At 44.2% G+C, this 15,554-nt stretch overlaps 1 protein-coding gene across 5 annotated transcripts; it reads right to left on the bottom strand.

Moving 5' to 3' along the window:
- Window positions 1-1,631: 1,631 nt before the first annotated feature.
- On the bottom strand, window positions 1,632-14,245 carry LOC116892231 (zinc finger protein 883-like). Of its 5 annotated transcripts, none has more exons than XM_032893798.1 (4): window positions 14,077-14,245; window positions 11,416-11,524; window positions 6,851-6,977; window positions 1,632-4,299 (listed from the first exon to the last, which is right to left on the bottom strand). In XM_032893798.1, exons 3-4 carry the CDS (start codon window positions 6,882-6,884, stop codon window positions 2,390-2,392), a joined length of 1,944 nt encoding a protein of 647 aa, XP_032749689.1. In that variant the 5' UTR covers window positions 6,885-6,977; window positions 11,416-11,524; window positions 14,077-14,245; the 3' UTR covers window positions 1,632-2,389. The 5 variants fall into 5 exon arrangements, with proteins under 5 accessions (XP_032749689.1, XP_032749688.1, XP_032749691.1 ...); XM_032893797.1 differs by having other exon boundaries at window positions 14,065-14,245; XM_032893800.1 differs by lacking the exon at window positions 14,077-14,245 and adding an exon at window positions 14,020-14,063.
- Between the last annotated feature and the right edge of the window lie 1,309 nt (window positions 14,246-15,554).

Below are 15,554 nucleotides of genomic sequence, written 5' to 3' on the forward strand. Positions count from 1 at the left end.
CCTGGACTACATAAGACTTGGTTTCAGAGACAAACAAAAACTGAAATAAACAAGAAATAGATGGTCTGAACAAAGAAGGAATATTCATGTCTAGAGGGTTTCAATGAAAGCAAAAATGAGGGACATAGCAGGTTTTCGAACCATAAGGACTAGATACCTGGTAGGTTAAGGTCATTGTTTCATAAGAATAGCAACATGAAATACGCTTAGTGAAAGAGGGGCTAAAAACATAGGAACCAGAGTGAGAACAAGGGGGCACATAAGGTCAGGAACAGTGGATGAGAAAACAATGACTAAAGAAGGTTCTGAGAAGTAACAGAAGAACCAGGGAAGGGAGGCTATGAATTTACATGGGCATCCCAGAGCCCTCTATTGGTTTTCTGAGATTGGTTTAGAATAGTTGGCAAAACAATAAAAACTTATTTTTCTTACCATGTTTGACACTTGAATGTGGAAATCAATATACTGGCGAAGGGATGGCTAATTTTGGAAATACCCAAGGAAGAAGGCATTTTGTTTGTTTTGTTCTGTTTCCTTTAGCTTCCGTTTCTAACAGTCATCAACATTCCATGGCTTGGAGGTATGCCACTGAAATCTCTGCCTCGATGATCCTGTCTTCCAAAATTTTTGAGTCTTCCCATGGCTTTATCATAATAAGAATGCCACTAAGCAGATTTAGGACCAACCGTAACCAAGTTTGTCTGCATCCTAAGTTATTTCTACAAAGAAGCCATTTCTATGAGACCATCTTCTGACGTTCTGGAAGAACATGAATCATGGAAAAGCATTACTCACACCAGCACAAATGGGCTCTGCAGGTACTGGCATCAGTTCATGAATATTCTAGGTTTCTGTATCTCTTTCAAATGGCACCCTGAAGGTGATGATCTCCAGGAACCTGAGACTGGACGTGGTGCTTAAAGTCTAGTGAAATGCCTAAGAAGTTAAAACTAGCTACTTTGTCTGTAGGCCACCATGCTAGGGACAAGCCCAGCACAAGCTGTCCCTTCCTAGACAAAAACGAGGGAAGTTGTGTGACATTTAAAAATACCAGTATCATCTTGTAGAAGACGGGGAGGAATGACTGAAGAAGCTAGAGAAGTCAAGGACACAAGGAAATCTACGGAATTAACCTGACCTGAGCCTATAGGGGATCACTGAGATTGAACCACCACCAAGAGAGCATGTATGGGGAAGGACCTAGGCATGGCATCCTACACATATGTAACAGATATGCAGTTTGGTATTCATGTGGTATCAATGAAGCTGTCTCTGACTCAGCTGCTTGCCTTTGGGCCCCTTTCCCCTAACTGGACTGCCTTGTCTAGCCTCAATAGAAGATGCACCTCGTCCTACTGCAACTTGATAGGCCAAGGTGGGTTGATATCCATGGGAGGCCTCCCCTTCTCTAAGGAGAAAGGAAGGGAGGGGAAAGGACGGAAAGGTGAGAGGGAGGGAAAGTTCTGATCAGAATGTAAATTAATCCATTGATGAAAATAAAAATATTATTATCCAGACAGGCATACTGGTACACATCTTTAATCCTACCCCTTGGGAGTCAGAGGCAGGCATAGCTCTGTGAGTTCAAGGCCAGTCAGGTCTACATAGTGAATTCCAGTACAGCCTGAGCAACATAGTGAGACCCTGTCTCATGTAAGAAAAAAACAAAAACAAAAAACCTCCTGCATTAAACAAAAAAACCATTGATGTAATATTGATATAATTTCCAATAAACTTTTCTAAAAGCCTCAAAATCTTGTAACCTTAACTTTAGAAGGTCTCAAATAATTAGTCAGTATTTCCTCAACATGCAAAGAAACACAGTCCATAAAATATCTACTACAGTACAGGCATTTGTGCGTCTTCCTACAAGTTGATTAATATTTCTCAAACATATATTTATGTTTAAACAAGCAATGCATAGCTTTTTTTTTAAACTATGGACTATGGCTTGTATAGTAGTTTGTGTATGTATTGTGTGTAGACACCTGTGGCGGGTTATGTGTGTTTGCCTGTGGTGTGCAGAAGACAAAGACTTTACCAACTGAGTAGTGTATCTTCCTAGTCTTATTTAGAGCTGTGATAAATCACTTTTCATTAAAACCAAGGGGAATATTTTTATGAGGGAAATGGATAAGGAACGGACTCTACAATAAATTCTTTTATGTGATCGAATGAATGCCTGGTATGAGTACTTGAATCTATTGAAATGACATGATTTTGAGGGACTTTCTGTATTCTGAATTCATGTTTCTTCTCAGTATTGCATGGACGGTGCACCTAGAGTTGATGTACAATGTCCCACAGCTTCAGGAATGGTAATATGTGTGACTTGATTATATGCCTTCAGCTGATACATAACACATTTCCCACAGGCAGAGCATCACTGTCATTTCTCTGCACTCTGAGTTTGCTCATAGGATGTCACTTGTGAATTCTGCAGGAAACCCTTTTCACCTCTGTTATGGACAAAAGGTTTGTCCCTACTGTGAATTTTACAATGTCTATAGAAAGAAGACTTATCACTGAAGGCCTTCCCACATTCGGAACACACGTATGGCTTCTCGCCTGTGTGAATTCGTTGATGCTCTTTGAGATTGGCTTTAGAAGACATTGCTTTCCCACAGTCGCTGCATATGTAAGGCTTCTCTCCAGTGTGAATTCTCTGATGTGTGCTGAGAACTGACCTATCATTGAAAGCCTTGCCACACTCAGAACACACATAAGGCTTCTCCCCAGTGTGAATTCGATGATGTACCTTCAGGTGGGATGCTCTCCGGAATGACTTCCCACAGTCAGAGCATTTGTAAGGCTTCTCACCGGTGTGAGTTTGCTGATGCATCTGTAGGTGAGAGTTTCTTCTGAATGACTTTCCGCAATCATCACACTTGTAAGGTCTCTCACCGGTATGAATTCGATGATGCACGTGTAGGTGCGACTTCACACTATATGATTTCCCACAGTCATGGCATTTGTAAGGCTTCTCTCCTGTGTGAAACCGACAATGCTTCTTCAGATCCGAAGCATAAAGAAACAACTTCCCACAGTCACTACACGGGTAACATTTATCTCCACTGTGAATTCTCTGATGTGTGGTGAGGACTGACTTTTGGCTGAAGGCCATTCCACAGTCAGAACATACAAAAGATCTACCATCAGTGTGAATCTGATGATGTACCTTCAACTGGGATATTTTCCTGAATGATTCCCCGCAGTCAAAGCATTTGTAAGGTCCTTCACTGGTGTGAATTCGATGGTGTGCAAGCAGATTAGATTTAATACTGAATGACTTCCCACAGTCAGGGCACTCATAAGGCTTTTCCCCTGTGTGAAATCGACAATGTTTTGTCAGATCGGATGCACAAACAAACATTTTCCCACAGTCACTGCATGTGTACGGCTTTTCTCCAGTGTGGATTCTCTGATGGATGGTGAGAACGGACTTTTGGCTGAAAGCTTTTCCACAGTCAGAACATGCATACGGCTTCTCACCAGTGTGTGTCCGAAGGTGCACCTTTAGATGGGATGTGTAACTGAATGACTTCCCACACACATGGCATTCATAAGGTTTCTCCTTTGTTTGGATTCCACAGAGCACTTGCAGGCTAGATTTACCCCTCCGTGATTTGGCACAGTCAGGACACTCATAAGGTGTCTCTTCTCTATGAGTTTCTGAATGGGAGGCCAATTTAGATTTGTGAAGAAACGTTTTCCCACATGTGTGACAGATAAAAGATGTCTCCATATTGTTAGTTATTTGCTGTTCACAGAAAACCGTCTCACCAGTGAGGACCTTCCCACATCCAGTGTATCCAACTGGTTTGTCTTGAAAATTAATTTCGTGATCCATAAGTGGCAGGTTAGGAGAAAGAATGTTTCCAAACTGACTCTCATTGTATGATTTCTCTCTTTGAGGGGGAACTGTGCACACGTCATTAGAAGAACCTTGTGTAAAAAACTGATGAGATCCGATAATATCATTGAGCTGCTCTATGGTATTGCTTTGATTGTCACTATTTGCTCTTGGAGGTACATATTGTGTAGAAATGAGGTGGGGTTCTCCAGTTTCTTCATAGTCACAAACGCTGTCTATGTTCAGTAACTTCTGGTTTCGGAAAGCATCAGGACTTATGGGTCGGACCTGGCTTTGCTGATCTATTTTTGCAGCAGTGTCATCATCCTGCCAAAGTTTCTCTAAAACAGAACATGAGCCATGCCGTGTGACTTCGCTGGCTGCATCAGTTAGAAAGGAAGCTTTCACAAAAATCTGTTGATGTTGTATGTCAAGCTGCAATTTACCTGTAGAGAAGAGAAAGAAATGAAGGAATAGGCAGCGAGCAGGATGGAGGAGGAATCACACAGAAATGAATCTGAACAGTGAGACATCTGAGGTAGGCTGGAGAGATGGTTCAGTGGTTAAGAACACTTGTTGCACAACTAGTGCAATGGAAACTCACTGGAATCTAGCAGGGTGACCCTAGGGAAGGGTCTTAGTAATGAAGTAATGAAACCTGAAGCAGCTTTTTTCTATAACCAGGCAAGGCTTCCACAAACACAGTCACAAGACCTTCCACCTTTAATTCGTCCTGTCGGCAAGATGTGCTGGGGTAAAGGTGGTGCAGAATTTGTAGGAGTGGCCAACCAATGGTCCAACTTGAGAACCAAACTGTGTTGGGAGCTATGCCCTTAAAACCTTCCATTATTGATGTTAATATTATAGTTAGAGTTAAGTAAGATAAAATGGAAAAATGCTAAAATGAAAATATGATGACTGGGTTCATTAAGAGGTCAGGACAATGGAAAATCCTCAGCCAGCTGCAGAAGGCTAATGCAAATCTGGTGGTCACGATGCCTAATGATATGACAAACTTGTGACCTTTCTGAGAAACCAACATCCTGTTGACGTCAGTTGATTGCCTGACCACAAGAGCACAGTGTCCTTGGCTTGCGTAAATATTTCCCGCTTGCCCCCTCCCTCTGTTACCCCTGCTATGGTATAAATTCAGCCTTGGGAAAAAATAAAATTTGTTGAATTTGTCGCCTTGATCAGACTCCTGTCTTGGAGTCCTTCTTCACGTCTCTTGTCCTCCATTCTCTCCTAGGTGGTCCCCAACCTCTGCTGACTGCCCTGCGAGTTGGGGCAAAACCGTAAAAGGGAGACCACACCTGACACTGCTTAGAAGGCCAAGAACCAGAGGCTAGATAGCCTAGGATAGAACCAAACCAAACCAAAAACAAAAAAACAAAACCTCCAAAGAACAACAACTACAAAAAGGCAATCAAGTGATTCCTAATGATATTCTGCTATACTCATAGACCATGAGCCTAGAATAATTGTCAGCACAGAGGCTTCATCCATCAACTGATAGGAGCAGATTCAGAGACCCACAGCCAAACATTAGGCAAAGCTTGGTGAGTCCTGTAGAAGAGTGAGAGGAAGGACTGAAGGAGACAAGAAGAGTCAAGGACACTACAAGAATACAGCCTACAGAACCAACTAACAGGACTCAGAGACTGAACCAAAAATCAGGAAGCCTGGATAGGTCTGGCCTAGGTCCTCTGCAAATGTTACGGTTGTGTAGGTGGGTGTTCTTATGGGACTCCTAACAGTGGGAGCTGGGGCTGTTTCTCATTCTTGTCTACTTTTAGGACCCTTTTCATCCTACTGTGTTGTGTCATACAGCATCGACAGGAGGGTATGTACCTAGTCTTATTGTTATGCCATATTTGGTTGATATCCCTGGCAGACCTGCTCTTTTCTGAAGTGAAATGGAGGAGTGGATCTGAGGGAGAGGGGCTGAGGTAATTTGAATAGGTTTGGCTCCCATAGTTTCATGGGTTTGAAAGCTTGGCCAAAGGGAGTAGCGCTATTAGGAGGTGTGGCCTTGTCAGACAGAGTGAGTAAGTAACTGTGCAGGTGGGCTTTGAGGTCTCCTATGCTTAGGCTCCACCAGTGTAGAATCTAGTCTCCTGGCTGCCCAAGGAAGATGGTCTCCTTCTTGCTGTCTTCTGATCAAGATGTAGAAATTCTTGGCTCCTCCAGCACCATGTCTGCCTGTATGATGCCATGCTTCCTGCCATGATGATGATAGACTAAACCTGAAACTGTAAGCCAGCCCCAAATTAAATGTTGTCCTTTAAAAGAGTTGCTGTAGTCGTGATGTCTCTTCACGGCAATAAAACATGAACTAAGATAAACTAAGGAGGTGGGGGAGGGGTTGGGAGGAGAGAAGAGGCGGGAACTATAGAAAGGATGTAATATATGAGAGAAGAATAAACAACAACAACAGCAACAGCAACAGCAACAGACCATTAGTTGTTCTTGCTGATGACTTAGATGTGGTTCCCAGCACCAACATGGCAGCTAAATTGTTAACTACAGTTCCAAGGAATCTGATGCCCTCTTCTGGTCTCCACAGGTACTGTACACACATGGTATATGGACATGAGAAGGCAAAACATGCATACACGTGAAATAAAAATAAAACCTCAACATACACATCCCACATTTAGTGTGTGTGTGTGTGTGTGTGTGTGTGTGTGTGTGTGTGTGTGTGTAAGTGTATGCACTTGCATGTGTTGCACATACCATGGCATATGTGTGGAAGTCAAACTACAACTTGAGGAAATCAGCCTTGCAGGCCCCTTGAGTCAAACTCACTACTGGCAGCACAAAGCAACAAATGTAAATGACAAAAAAGGAATGAAACATCATGACAAAAGAAGGAAAAAACTCATAGAAGACCTGGTATTCCACTATGTTTCAAAATGAGAAATAAGTAGGCCCAGATCTTAGGCCCCCAGACGGCCATGCTCACCCACTGCCAGGCTCACCCACTGCCATGCTCACCCACTGCCAAGAGGTGGCTGTAGATCTCCAGCATCACCTCCTGGTACAGGCATCTCTGGGCAGAGTCCAGGTGCTGCCACTCCTCCTGGCTGAAGTCCACAGTCACATCATCAAAGGACACCAATCTCTGTAACAACATACTCACCGTGAATTAACATTGTTTCCAGCTACCCCCCACCCCTTAAATGAAGCTTTAAGCTTTCTACAAAACACCTATTTCCCATTGTATTTTGGAGCATAAAGGAAAATGATATATATAGAAAAAAACTCACCACCTAATAAACACTATCATCCCCTCACCAGCAGGCCAGAAATGGATTCTTTCTCATTCTCTCTCAAAGATTAAACAGCATGACAGTTATTCAGTCACATCGTCCATATCTGTCCTGGGTCCCTGGGAGTCAACACTGTATGAGTTTTACTCTTAAAGAAGCTCAGACTTGCCAAGTAGCAAATATAAAGACTCAAGTATGGGGCTATAAAGGAGTATTTTTAGACAAATATACAAAGCAAATTGTTGGGAAGAGTGAGTTAAGACACTTACCTGGGAATGGCTGTCATGATAATTTTCTAATTAGCAATGTCTGTTGCTAATCAGAGCAGAGCAACTTAGACTGGAAGTGAGAAGTTTGAATGGGAATGTGGAATAGCATATTCTAGAGGAGAACTAGGATGAAGGTGAATGACGGTAAGAAAAGCCATGGTTTCATGGAGGGGCAGTAACAGCCATAATGCCTAGAAACTAGTTGTCATCCAAATCACAAAGAGGTACTCAGTGGGTTGAAGAAAAGGGTATGGAGTTTTCAATTTTGAGTCATGGATTGTCGCTTAAGTAATTAATTGCAGGGACATGAAGACCTTCAAATGTAAAAGGCTGGTTTTATTGCATTCAGTGCGTGTCACTCAAAGACATGATGGTAAAAGGACCTGCCTTTGGCAGCATCTAAGACATAAATGAAGCCTTCTGAAGGGCAGTTATTTCTACAGAACTTTCCTCTTTGAAAATGGCCGCTAAACTACACACGAGAAGCGTTGTCAGGTATGACAGCATCACAGGAGAGAGATGACCTGCATGATGGCAGGATACAACAGTGCAAGCATGCCACCACTGTGAAGCATACTGCAAGAATAAAATCAAACCGGAGTGTGATCATTCTCCAGAGCAGAGATCTCCAACGCACAAGCAACGGGAGCCACGGAGTCATCTCCAATTTCTATCAGCCATAATAATTACACGCAGATGAAATCAACTCAATAGCACATTTTATTTAGCCCAACAGATCCAAATTATTGTTTTAAGATACTCAGCTTCGGACTAAAGAGAGGGCTCAACTAAGAGCACCAGCTTCCAGAGATCTGAGTTCAATTCCCAACACGCACATGGCAGTTCACAACTGGCTGTTAATTCCAGTTCCAGGGTATTCGATGCCCTCTCCTGGCCTCTGTGAGAACTGTATGCGCATGGTACACAGCTATATAAGCAGGAAAACATCCACACACATAAAATAATGTATGTGCATATAATGCATATATATTAAATTAGTCAGCCTTGAGGAGCCAATGTGTATCTATGAGCTGGGAGAGAAAGTCCAAAGACTCAGGGACTTGTACCCATGTGTTACCTTGGCATTGAACCATTCCCTTCTGGAGGAAGGGAGGAGAGGTTCTAGATGCCACTCCTTCACGTTACGTAAATGTGTAAGCTGGATACACAGCTAGGGGAAGGCAGTGACAGGTATTGGTGAGGCAGCTGCCCAAGGACCCCACCCCCTGATGGCTGCACTTCACACATGATACCATAATTAACATATATATAAAAAGAAATCTCTGCGTCACCAAGCTAGGCTTGGATGCGCCCCCGTTTTTGTCCTGCCAGAACTTTGGGTTGAATAGGAACGGGACTCCCCAGGGAGTCATAGATGGGCAGATAAATCTAAACTCAAGAAGCAGCACAATGAACGCGTCACGAAAAGATGAGGAAATGCTGGGGTTTCACCCTCTGTGTTTCACTCTCAGCTGGAGAATCGGGGTTGTGTCAAATCTTCTGCTTCCAGTGTCTACCGTCTAGCTAGGGAAAGTTGAACTTGGGGCATCTCTCCTCACCTCACACGATCCATCCTGCTCCTCTGCTCCCAATCGCTGGGGCATCTGGCAGAAATTCATGTCGGTAGGCATGTCCTCCGTGGTTTCTAGTCTCGGTCTGTCTCTGACTTCCTCAGGATTCTGAAGATAGGTCAGCATGTGGAGGATCCACGTAGAGTTGCGGGGCAGAGGCCAGCTTGGTTATGATGGGGAAATTGGAGGTATAAATAACTCGGCCTCACTCAGAGGTCTGCAAAGACATCAGAAAGTCCTGGGAAGTCAACGACCATATTATTTTTATCATTCAGCCAACTTTTATTTGCCCATAAAGAGTTGAAGATTCTACCTGAAGGTCATCCTGTAGACACTGCAGAGCAGACAAAGCCCAGAAATGGCCAACTCTCCAGTCTACCTCTTAACTGTGACAACAGGAAGGTATTATGTAAGGTGACATAAAGCAAGGATGCGGGTATTGATCACTGGTATTGGGAATTCAATGCAGGATAAGGCTCATCGGCCCTCAGCTTTTGACTGGAAGGTCAGAAGTATGACTAAAAAATATCAGCTAGCTATTAGCTTATTGTCCAATTTTTTAAGCTGTACATCAGAGGCTACTTATATCTGGTGTTTTACAAGGAGGCATGTAGGATGTCATACAGGTGAAGGCAAGTACAGAATGAGGCCTATCATTGGACAAGAAGGAAGGATGGGCGGGAGAAAAGTTTTAGAGAGAGGAGACTGGAGGAGGCAGAAGCAGCAGCAGAGAACATGGAGGTTTATGTTAAGATTCCTCTCTGCACATTTACAGGTTGTTATGAAGATTCTTAAGGGATGGATGTGTACAGGGTTTTGTGTGTCTAGATGAACAAATTATATATTATCCATTGGATCGGAGGTTATTGTGTTGTGTGTTCTTTCATATGGTGATTTAAGTTTAAGAGAGTTTGTGGTGGCCGTGGAGACACTGGGCTGCTACAGAATTGAGATGTTTCTGGCATGGTGGCAACCTGCCTTGGAAACTAGATGGGCAGAGAGATTGTTGCCAGGCTCAAGAGGAGCCATTGACAGTGTGATATGGGATGGAGCAAAGCGGGTGAGAGGCTTTGCTGACTGAGATGAAGACATCTTGGGGAAGTACGGTGCTGGATCTAGTGCGGGATAAAAGAAAGATTTTTTTCTTTATAATTTTACAGCAACAGAGGCAAGCAAGGCTGTACGATGTTCCCTAATATGACCTAAGGTCATCAAATGGAAATGAGGGGTCAGTATATATCTGACTTAATACAAAGTGACACACTGCCCCAGTTCAAAGTTTTTGTTTGTTTCTAGACAGTGTTCAAATGTACTAACGCACCTCGCAGCCTATTCTCTTCTAAAATCTCTGTAACTACCACAATCCCCTCCTTGATCAAAGATGAGACATACGTAAGGACCAGGACCTCTGTTCTGTAATCCTACCCTTTCCTCCTTTTTGTCATTCTGTATCACAGGCTGACAGAGAACTCATTACATACTCCAGGATGGCCTCCAGGTCATAGTGCCACTGCTCTATCAGCCTATCAAGTCGGGATTGCAGGTAAAACATCCCTCTGGCTGACTATAAATGTCTTCCTGAGTTCTCTAGCTACACTGGATGTGGTCACTCAGACCAGTGATTTTCAGTGACCTCTAAAGACAATACAGGAGTGTCAGGTTACAAACTATCCCCCAGTGACTGACATGCAGTAGGACCCTGAAATTATAGCTAACATAAATTTTCTCTAGAGTTTTTTTTCTTGACTTCCACATAATCTCAAATAACTCGCAACACAGGGGTCCAAATAACAGAGCCCAGGTTGATGCTGCTTTCTTCTTCTCCTCTTCTCCTCCTCCTCCCCTCCTCCTCCTCCCCCTCCTCCTCCTCCTTCCTCTCCCCCTTCCTCCTCTCTCCTCCTCCTCTTCCTCCTCCTCCTCTTCCTCCCCCTCCCCTCTCCCTCCTTCCTCCTCTTCTTCTTCTCCTTCTTCTTCTTCTTCTTCTTCTTCTTCTATCTTCTTTTTGAGGTAGGATCATAGGATCATTTGGTCTGGCTGGGCTTGAATTCATTCTGTAACACAGGCTGGCTTTGATATTTTGACTATCCTACCTCATCCTCCAGTACAGGGAATAAATGTATGCTCCACCAAGCCTGCTTTGGAAGCAGCTCTGAAACAAGCTTCTAGAAGCTACTTTTGTCAGTCATGCCTAGCGGCTGGCTACACAAAAAAAAAAACACAGCTCTCACTTCAAAGGGAATAGGAACAGTTTAGTCTAGAGCCAAATAAGTGTACCACAGCCTGGGAGTGGAGAATCAGGTTACATTACTACCTTGTTCCAATGCAGTAACAGCTTGGTGAAACTGTTGTCTAAGTGAACAAAATGAAACCATAAATCAGAGTAGTTCTAAAGTACATTGGTGAGAGTCAAAGTGAGGTAGGAACAAATAGGTTTCATGGTTGGGACTCACCACAACATGAGGAATTACATTGACGTGTCACAGCATTAGGAAGGTTGAGAACCGCTGCCTCAGAGGGAAAAGGTGCTTGCCAACAAGCCTGACAACATGAGTTCGATACCTGGGACATACATGGTAGAAAGAGGGGATAACTCCTGATAGCTGTCTTCTGACCTATACATGCACAACACACACACACACACACACACACACACACACACACACACACACACACACACACACACGGGGTGGGGGAGAAGGGGGGAGAGAGACTGATTGACTCTGTCTCAAATAGTAATGTACGTGGGCTGGAAGGAAAGCCTGGATGGTGTCCACTGGCCTCCATGCTCACCTGTACACATACATGTACCCACAGCCAAATAACCCTGCCCCTAATACACACCAAAACAACAACAACAACCAAAAATGAACGCTGGTGGGACCGTTAGGTTACAACGAGGTGAACAAGTAAGTCTCCATTACAGGCCTCACATGCTCTCCGATGACATTCTTGGCCTTTCCGTTGCTGGAAACTAACGGGCTGCTTAGGTAAACTACATAGATGGATACTGACTAACTGCTGAGGGGACCAAAGACAACTAAAGACAGACTCCACGCCTGTAGTATATAAACTCTCTACAATCACCCCAGTACTTTTCAGTTCATCAGCCTTGAAGAATCTTTAACATAGGGGTGGCTTCTGGTTTCTGGAAACTTCGGCTGCAGACCTACAATCCTAGCCCTCCAGAGGCAGGTGGATCACAGCCACATTTGAGGTCAGACTGGCCTACAAACTGAGTTTCAGGCTGGCCAGGGGTACAAAAGATAGGAAGGAATGGGGAGGAGGGAGGGAGGTGGGGGGAGGGAACAGTGGCTGGAGAGATGGCTCAGTGGTTAAGAGCAATTGCTGCTCTTGCACATGTCTCGAGCTCAGTACCTATGTGCAAATGTGGTTCACAGCCTCCTGTAGCTCTAATTCCAGAGGATCAGATGTGCACTAGGACCACGCTTGGTGTCCCTATATACAAGCAGTCAAACACTCATATACATAAAAGTTTAAAAAAAATGACACACACACACACACACACACACACACACACACACACACACAGCTACTTTTACTAAAAAGCATTGTGTATGTCTTCTTTATTTTGGCTCTGATTCCTAACCTACTCCAAGCCCAGCCTGGCATCCTCCAGCCTGTGCCTCCAGACTGCTAAGATTACAGGCCCGTTCTGTGTCACCACAACCTGCAGCACTGCTTTAATACACACCTCTGGATTTCTAAACCTAAACCCCAGAGACAGACATGGGGACGCCAGGTCACTTTAACTCTCCTTCTGCTCAATGTAACCAATGTATGGAATCCCATCCTCTGCTATTCTTTTATTCCTTAACATTTTTTTTTTAAAGAGATGGGGATTCCTTGGAGAAGGTAGCTCAATTAGTGGTTAAGGAAATTCGTTTTGAAAGATCTATTCTTACTACTCAAACATTTAAAAATTATAGGTGTATGGGTGTCTTGCCTGTCTGTGTGTCTGTGCACCACTAGCTGGAAGGACAGAAGGGATCACAGATCCCTTGGAACCGTGCTGGGCAGTTCAAAGCCACCATGAGAGCATGGTTGCTGGGAATGCAACTCTGCTGACCCACACCTCAGCTCCCCTTCTGCCTTTCATCCTCGCTGGTCTCTTCAGTAAGTATACTGGCCCTTGCCTGTTTGGATGCAGGTACCCAGGCTTCTGCCTTAAAACCTTTTTTTGCAGCACCTTGCTGCTTAACTGCCAATCACCAATCCTTGCCATTGCCACAGGTCCCAAGCACAGGCCAAACCTCCGATCAGGTCTCACATCTGCAAAGGACCGTGTATTTACGTATTTACGTAAACTGGCCATTGCAATTGAATTGGGATTAGTTTTTTTTTTTTTTTTTAAATCCTTTGTCTTCAGCTGCAGACAGGGAATGGAATGTGTAGAACACCTGGGGCCAGCCCCAAGGCTTATGTCCCAGCTAGGATGACTGTGCCCATACTAAATATACCTAAGTACATCTCCTAGTTTTCATGCAGTTCTTTCTATTGCTACTACTTCTTAGGCTGACAGAGATGGAAGGCACTGTGCCCCTAGTTTGGGCCAAAACGTAAAATTCATTTGTTCGTTTTCTCTTACTTCTTGGAGTTTTTGTTCTCTCGCAGGCCAGTGTTTGACCAGGAGCCAGGGCTCCAGTTACCAGCTACTCAAACACCGTCAGCCCAGAAGGCAGAGCGGTCACCCTCACAAAGCACCTTACATTGGCCCCAGGCTCCATCGCAGCCTGAGCAGCCTTGCTCGCCTGACTCCTAAGCCAATCACTGACTGAGCGGATCTCAAGCCACCTCAAGATCCTCACCCTGAAGCTCCCGGATGCTGCAGCGCCCACTCACTGGGTGCTGCTCCGAACGCCCTCACATGACAATTTTCACGGACGAAGGTGGGAAATCCCAGGGGAGAGCTTCCTGGGAAGTGACAAAACACAGATGCGGAAAACCCGCAGGAACAGAATGAAAGCGAACCGAACGACCCCCGCTTTGTACACGGCAACACCCTGCAGCCGATTCAACCATCACTCAGCACAAACCAGCGCTCAGCAGCACAGCGTCCTCTCTGCTCCGCAGTCACTCACCGCACACTGCACCTTAGAGAAGCTCTGCACACGGCACGCCAGGGATGCGAGACTTCCGCCCACAGACACCCACAATTCCAAGGGTTCGGATTCCAAACACCCACGCTGCCCTGGCAACGACAGCAGAGGCGAACTACTTTAAGATCTGAGCGGATGTGATCACTCTAGGCCACTTCCGATTTGAATAAGGGTTCCCTCAGTACATTACCATGTAGCCCTCATGCATGACGCGCATGCGCGCTACCACTGCCGAAGGTAAATCTTGCCAGTACTTATTATGGCTCGTCTGGTACCATGACTGCACCCACACTCCAGTGGCACAGAGGCGACCATCAAAGTGCATCAGTTCCATACAGACAGGCAAGCCTGTGGAATGTGATGTAGTGAAAGTCTAAGGCTGTCTCACATTGCTGGGGGGGGGCTTATTTACTACTTGTATGTGTATAAAATTCTAAGAGACTGTAACATTACATCTTCCTAAATGTACCCTTTTCTGTATTTTATTAGATTTATTTTATGTATTTTTGCCCGTATGATAAGTTTATAGCACCCAGGACAGCTGTAAGAGCAACAAGTGCTCTTAACCTGTTTCATTTTCTTCAACTTTTCTCTTTATTTTCACCCGAACTTAAATGAGTTCTTATTTTTGAGATGGTGTGGCTAAGTTGGTCTGACTGGCTTAGAACCGGCATGTAGATCTTTCTGGCCTTAGACTCTCAGACATCCCATAGCCTCTGTTCCGCGAGGGCTGGGATTAAGGATGTATACCACCAGACTGGCCTTTTCTGATTTTTCGAAGACTGAAAACTATGTGGGGTTATTAGGAAACAGGAGGTGAAGTCATATGGAACATCAAAGGTGAGAATCTGAGATAGACCATCATGTACTTCATACTGGGGCATCTCACGGTTCCCAGAGTAGAAAAACCTGATTTTACTTAGAAGTAAACTTTTTTCTAAGTTGCATGATAGAGATAATGTAGAACTAGGTGGGCAGTGGAAATAATGGTAAGTGGAGACACCAGTCAAATGGAAAAAGCACTGTAGTGACTAAATTAGTAAACCTAATGTACAGAATGAAACTAAAGTAAAGAATTGTGTGAGTCATCTCCACATTAAACACATTCTACCCCTGGATGGTCTAGAACATTGGTTCTCAACTTGTGGGTCATGACCCCTTTGACAAACCTCTATCTCCAAAAATATTTACATCACGACTTGTAACAGTAGTAAAATTACAGTCATGAAGTAGCAATGAAAAAAATTAGGAAGGTTGAGAACCATTGGTCTGGAGCCACATAAAGTAGGCTGGCCTTGAACTTACTCTGATCTTCTTCTCTATGCCACTCAAGTTTTAGCATTACAGCAATATGCAATCATTCCTGGTTTACATATGGCCTAGATCTTTTCATTGAGAACAGACTACAGGAATGATTTAGGAAACACAGTTTCATCATCAAAGATAGAGCTCACCAGTCCCAAAAGAGTGGG

The sequence above is a fragment of the Rattus rattus genome, chromosome 2 (genome assembly GCF_011064425.1).
Source record: "Rattus rattus isolate New Zealand chromosome 2, Rrattus_CSIRO_v1, whole genome shotgun sequence".
NCBI lineage: Eukaryota > Metazoa > Chordata > Mammalia > Rodentia > Muridae > Rattus > Rattus rattus.

What these genes read in the sequence shown, in the direction of transcription:
- LOC116892231 (XM_032893802.1), bottom strand. Translation starts at nt 9,091, where the DNA reads ATGCTGACCTATCTTCAGAATCCTGAGGAAGTCAGAGACAGACCGAGA. An exon ending in AGCAGGATGGATCGTGTGAG is followed by an intron (nt 6,978 to 8,953) that starts GTGAGGAGAGAT and finishes ATGTTGTTACAG; the next exon opens with AGATTGGTGTCCTTTGATGA. An exon ending in CAGCCACCTCTTGGCAGTGG is followed by an intron (nt 4,300 to 6,850) that starts GTGAGCATGGCA and finishes TCTTCTCTACAG; the next exon opens with GTAAATTGCAGCTTGACATA.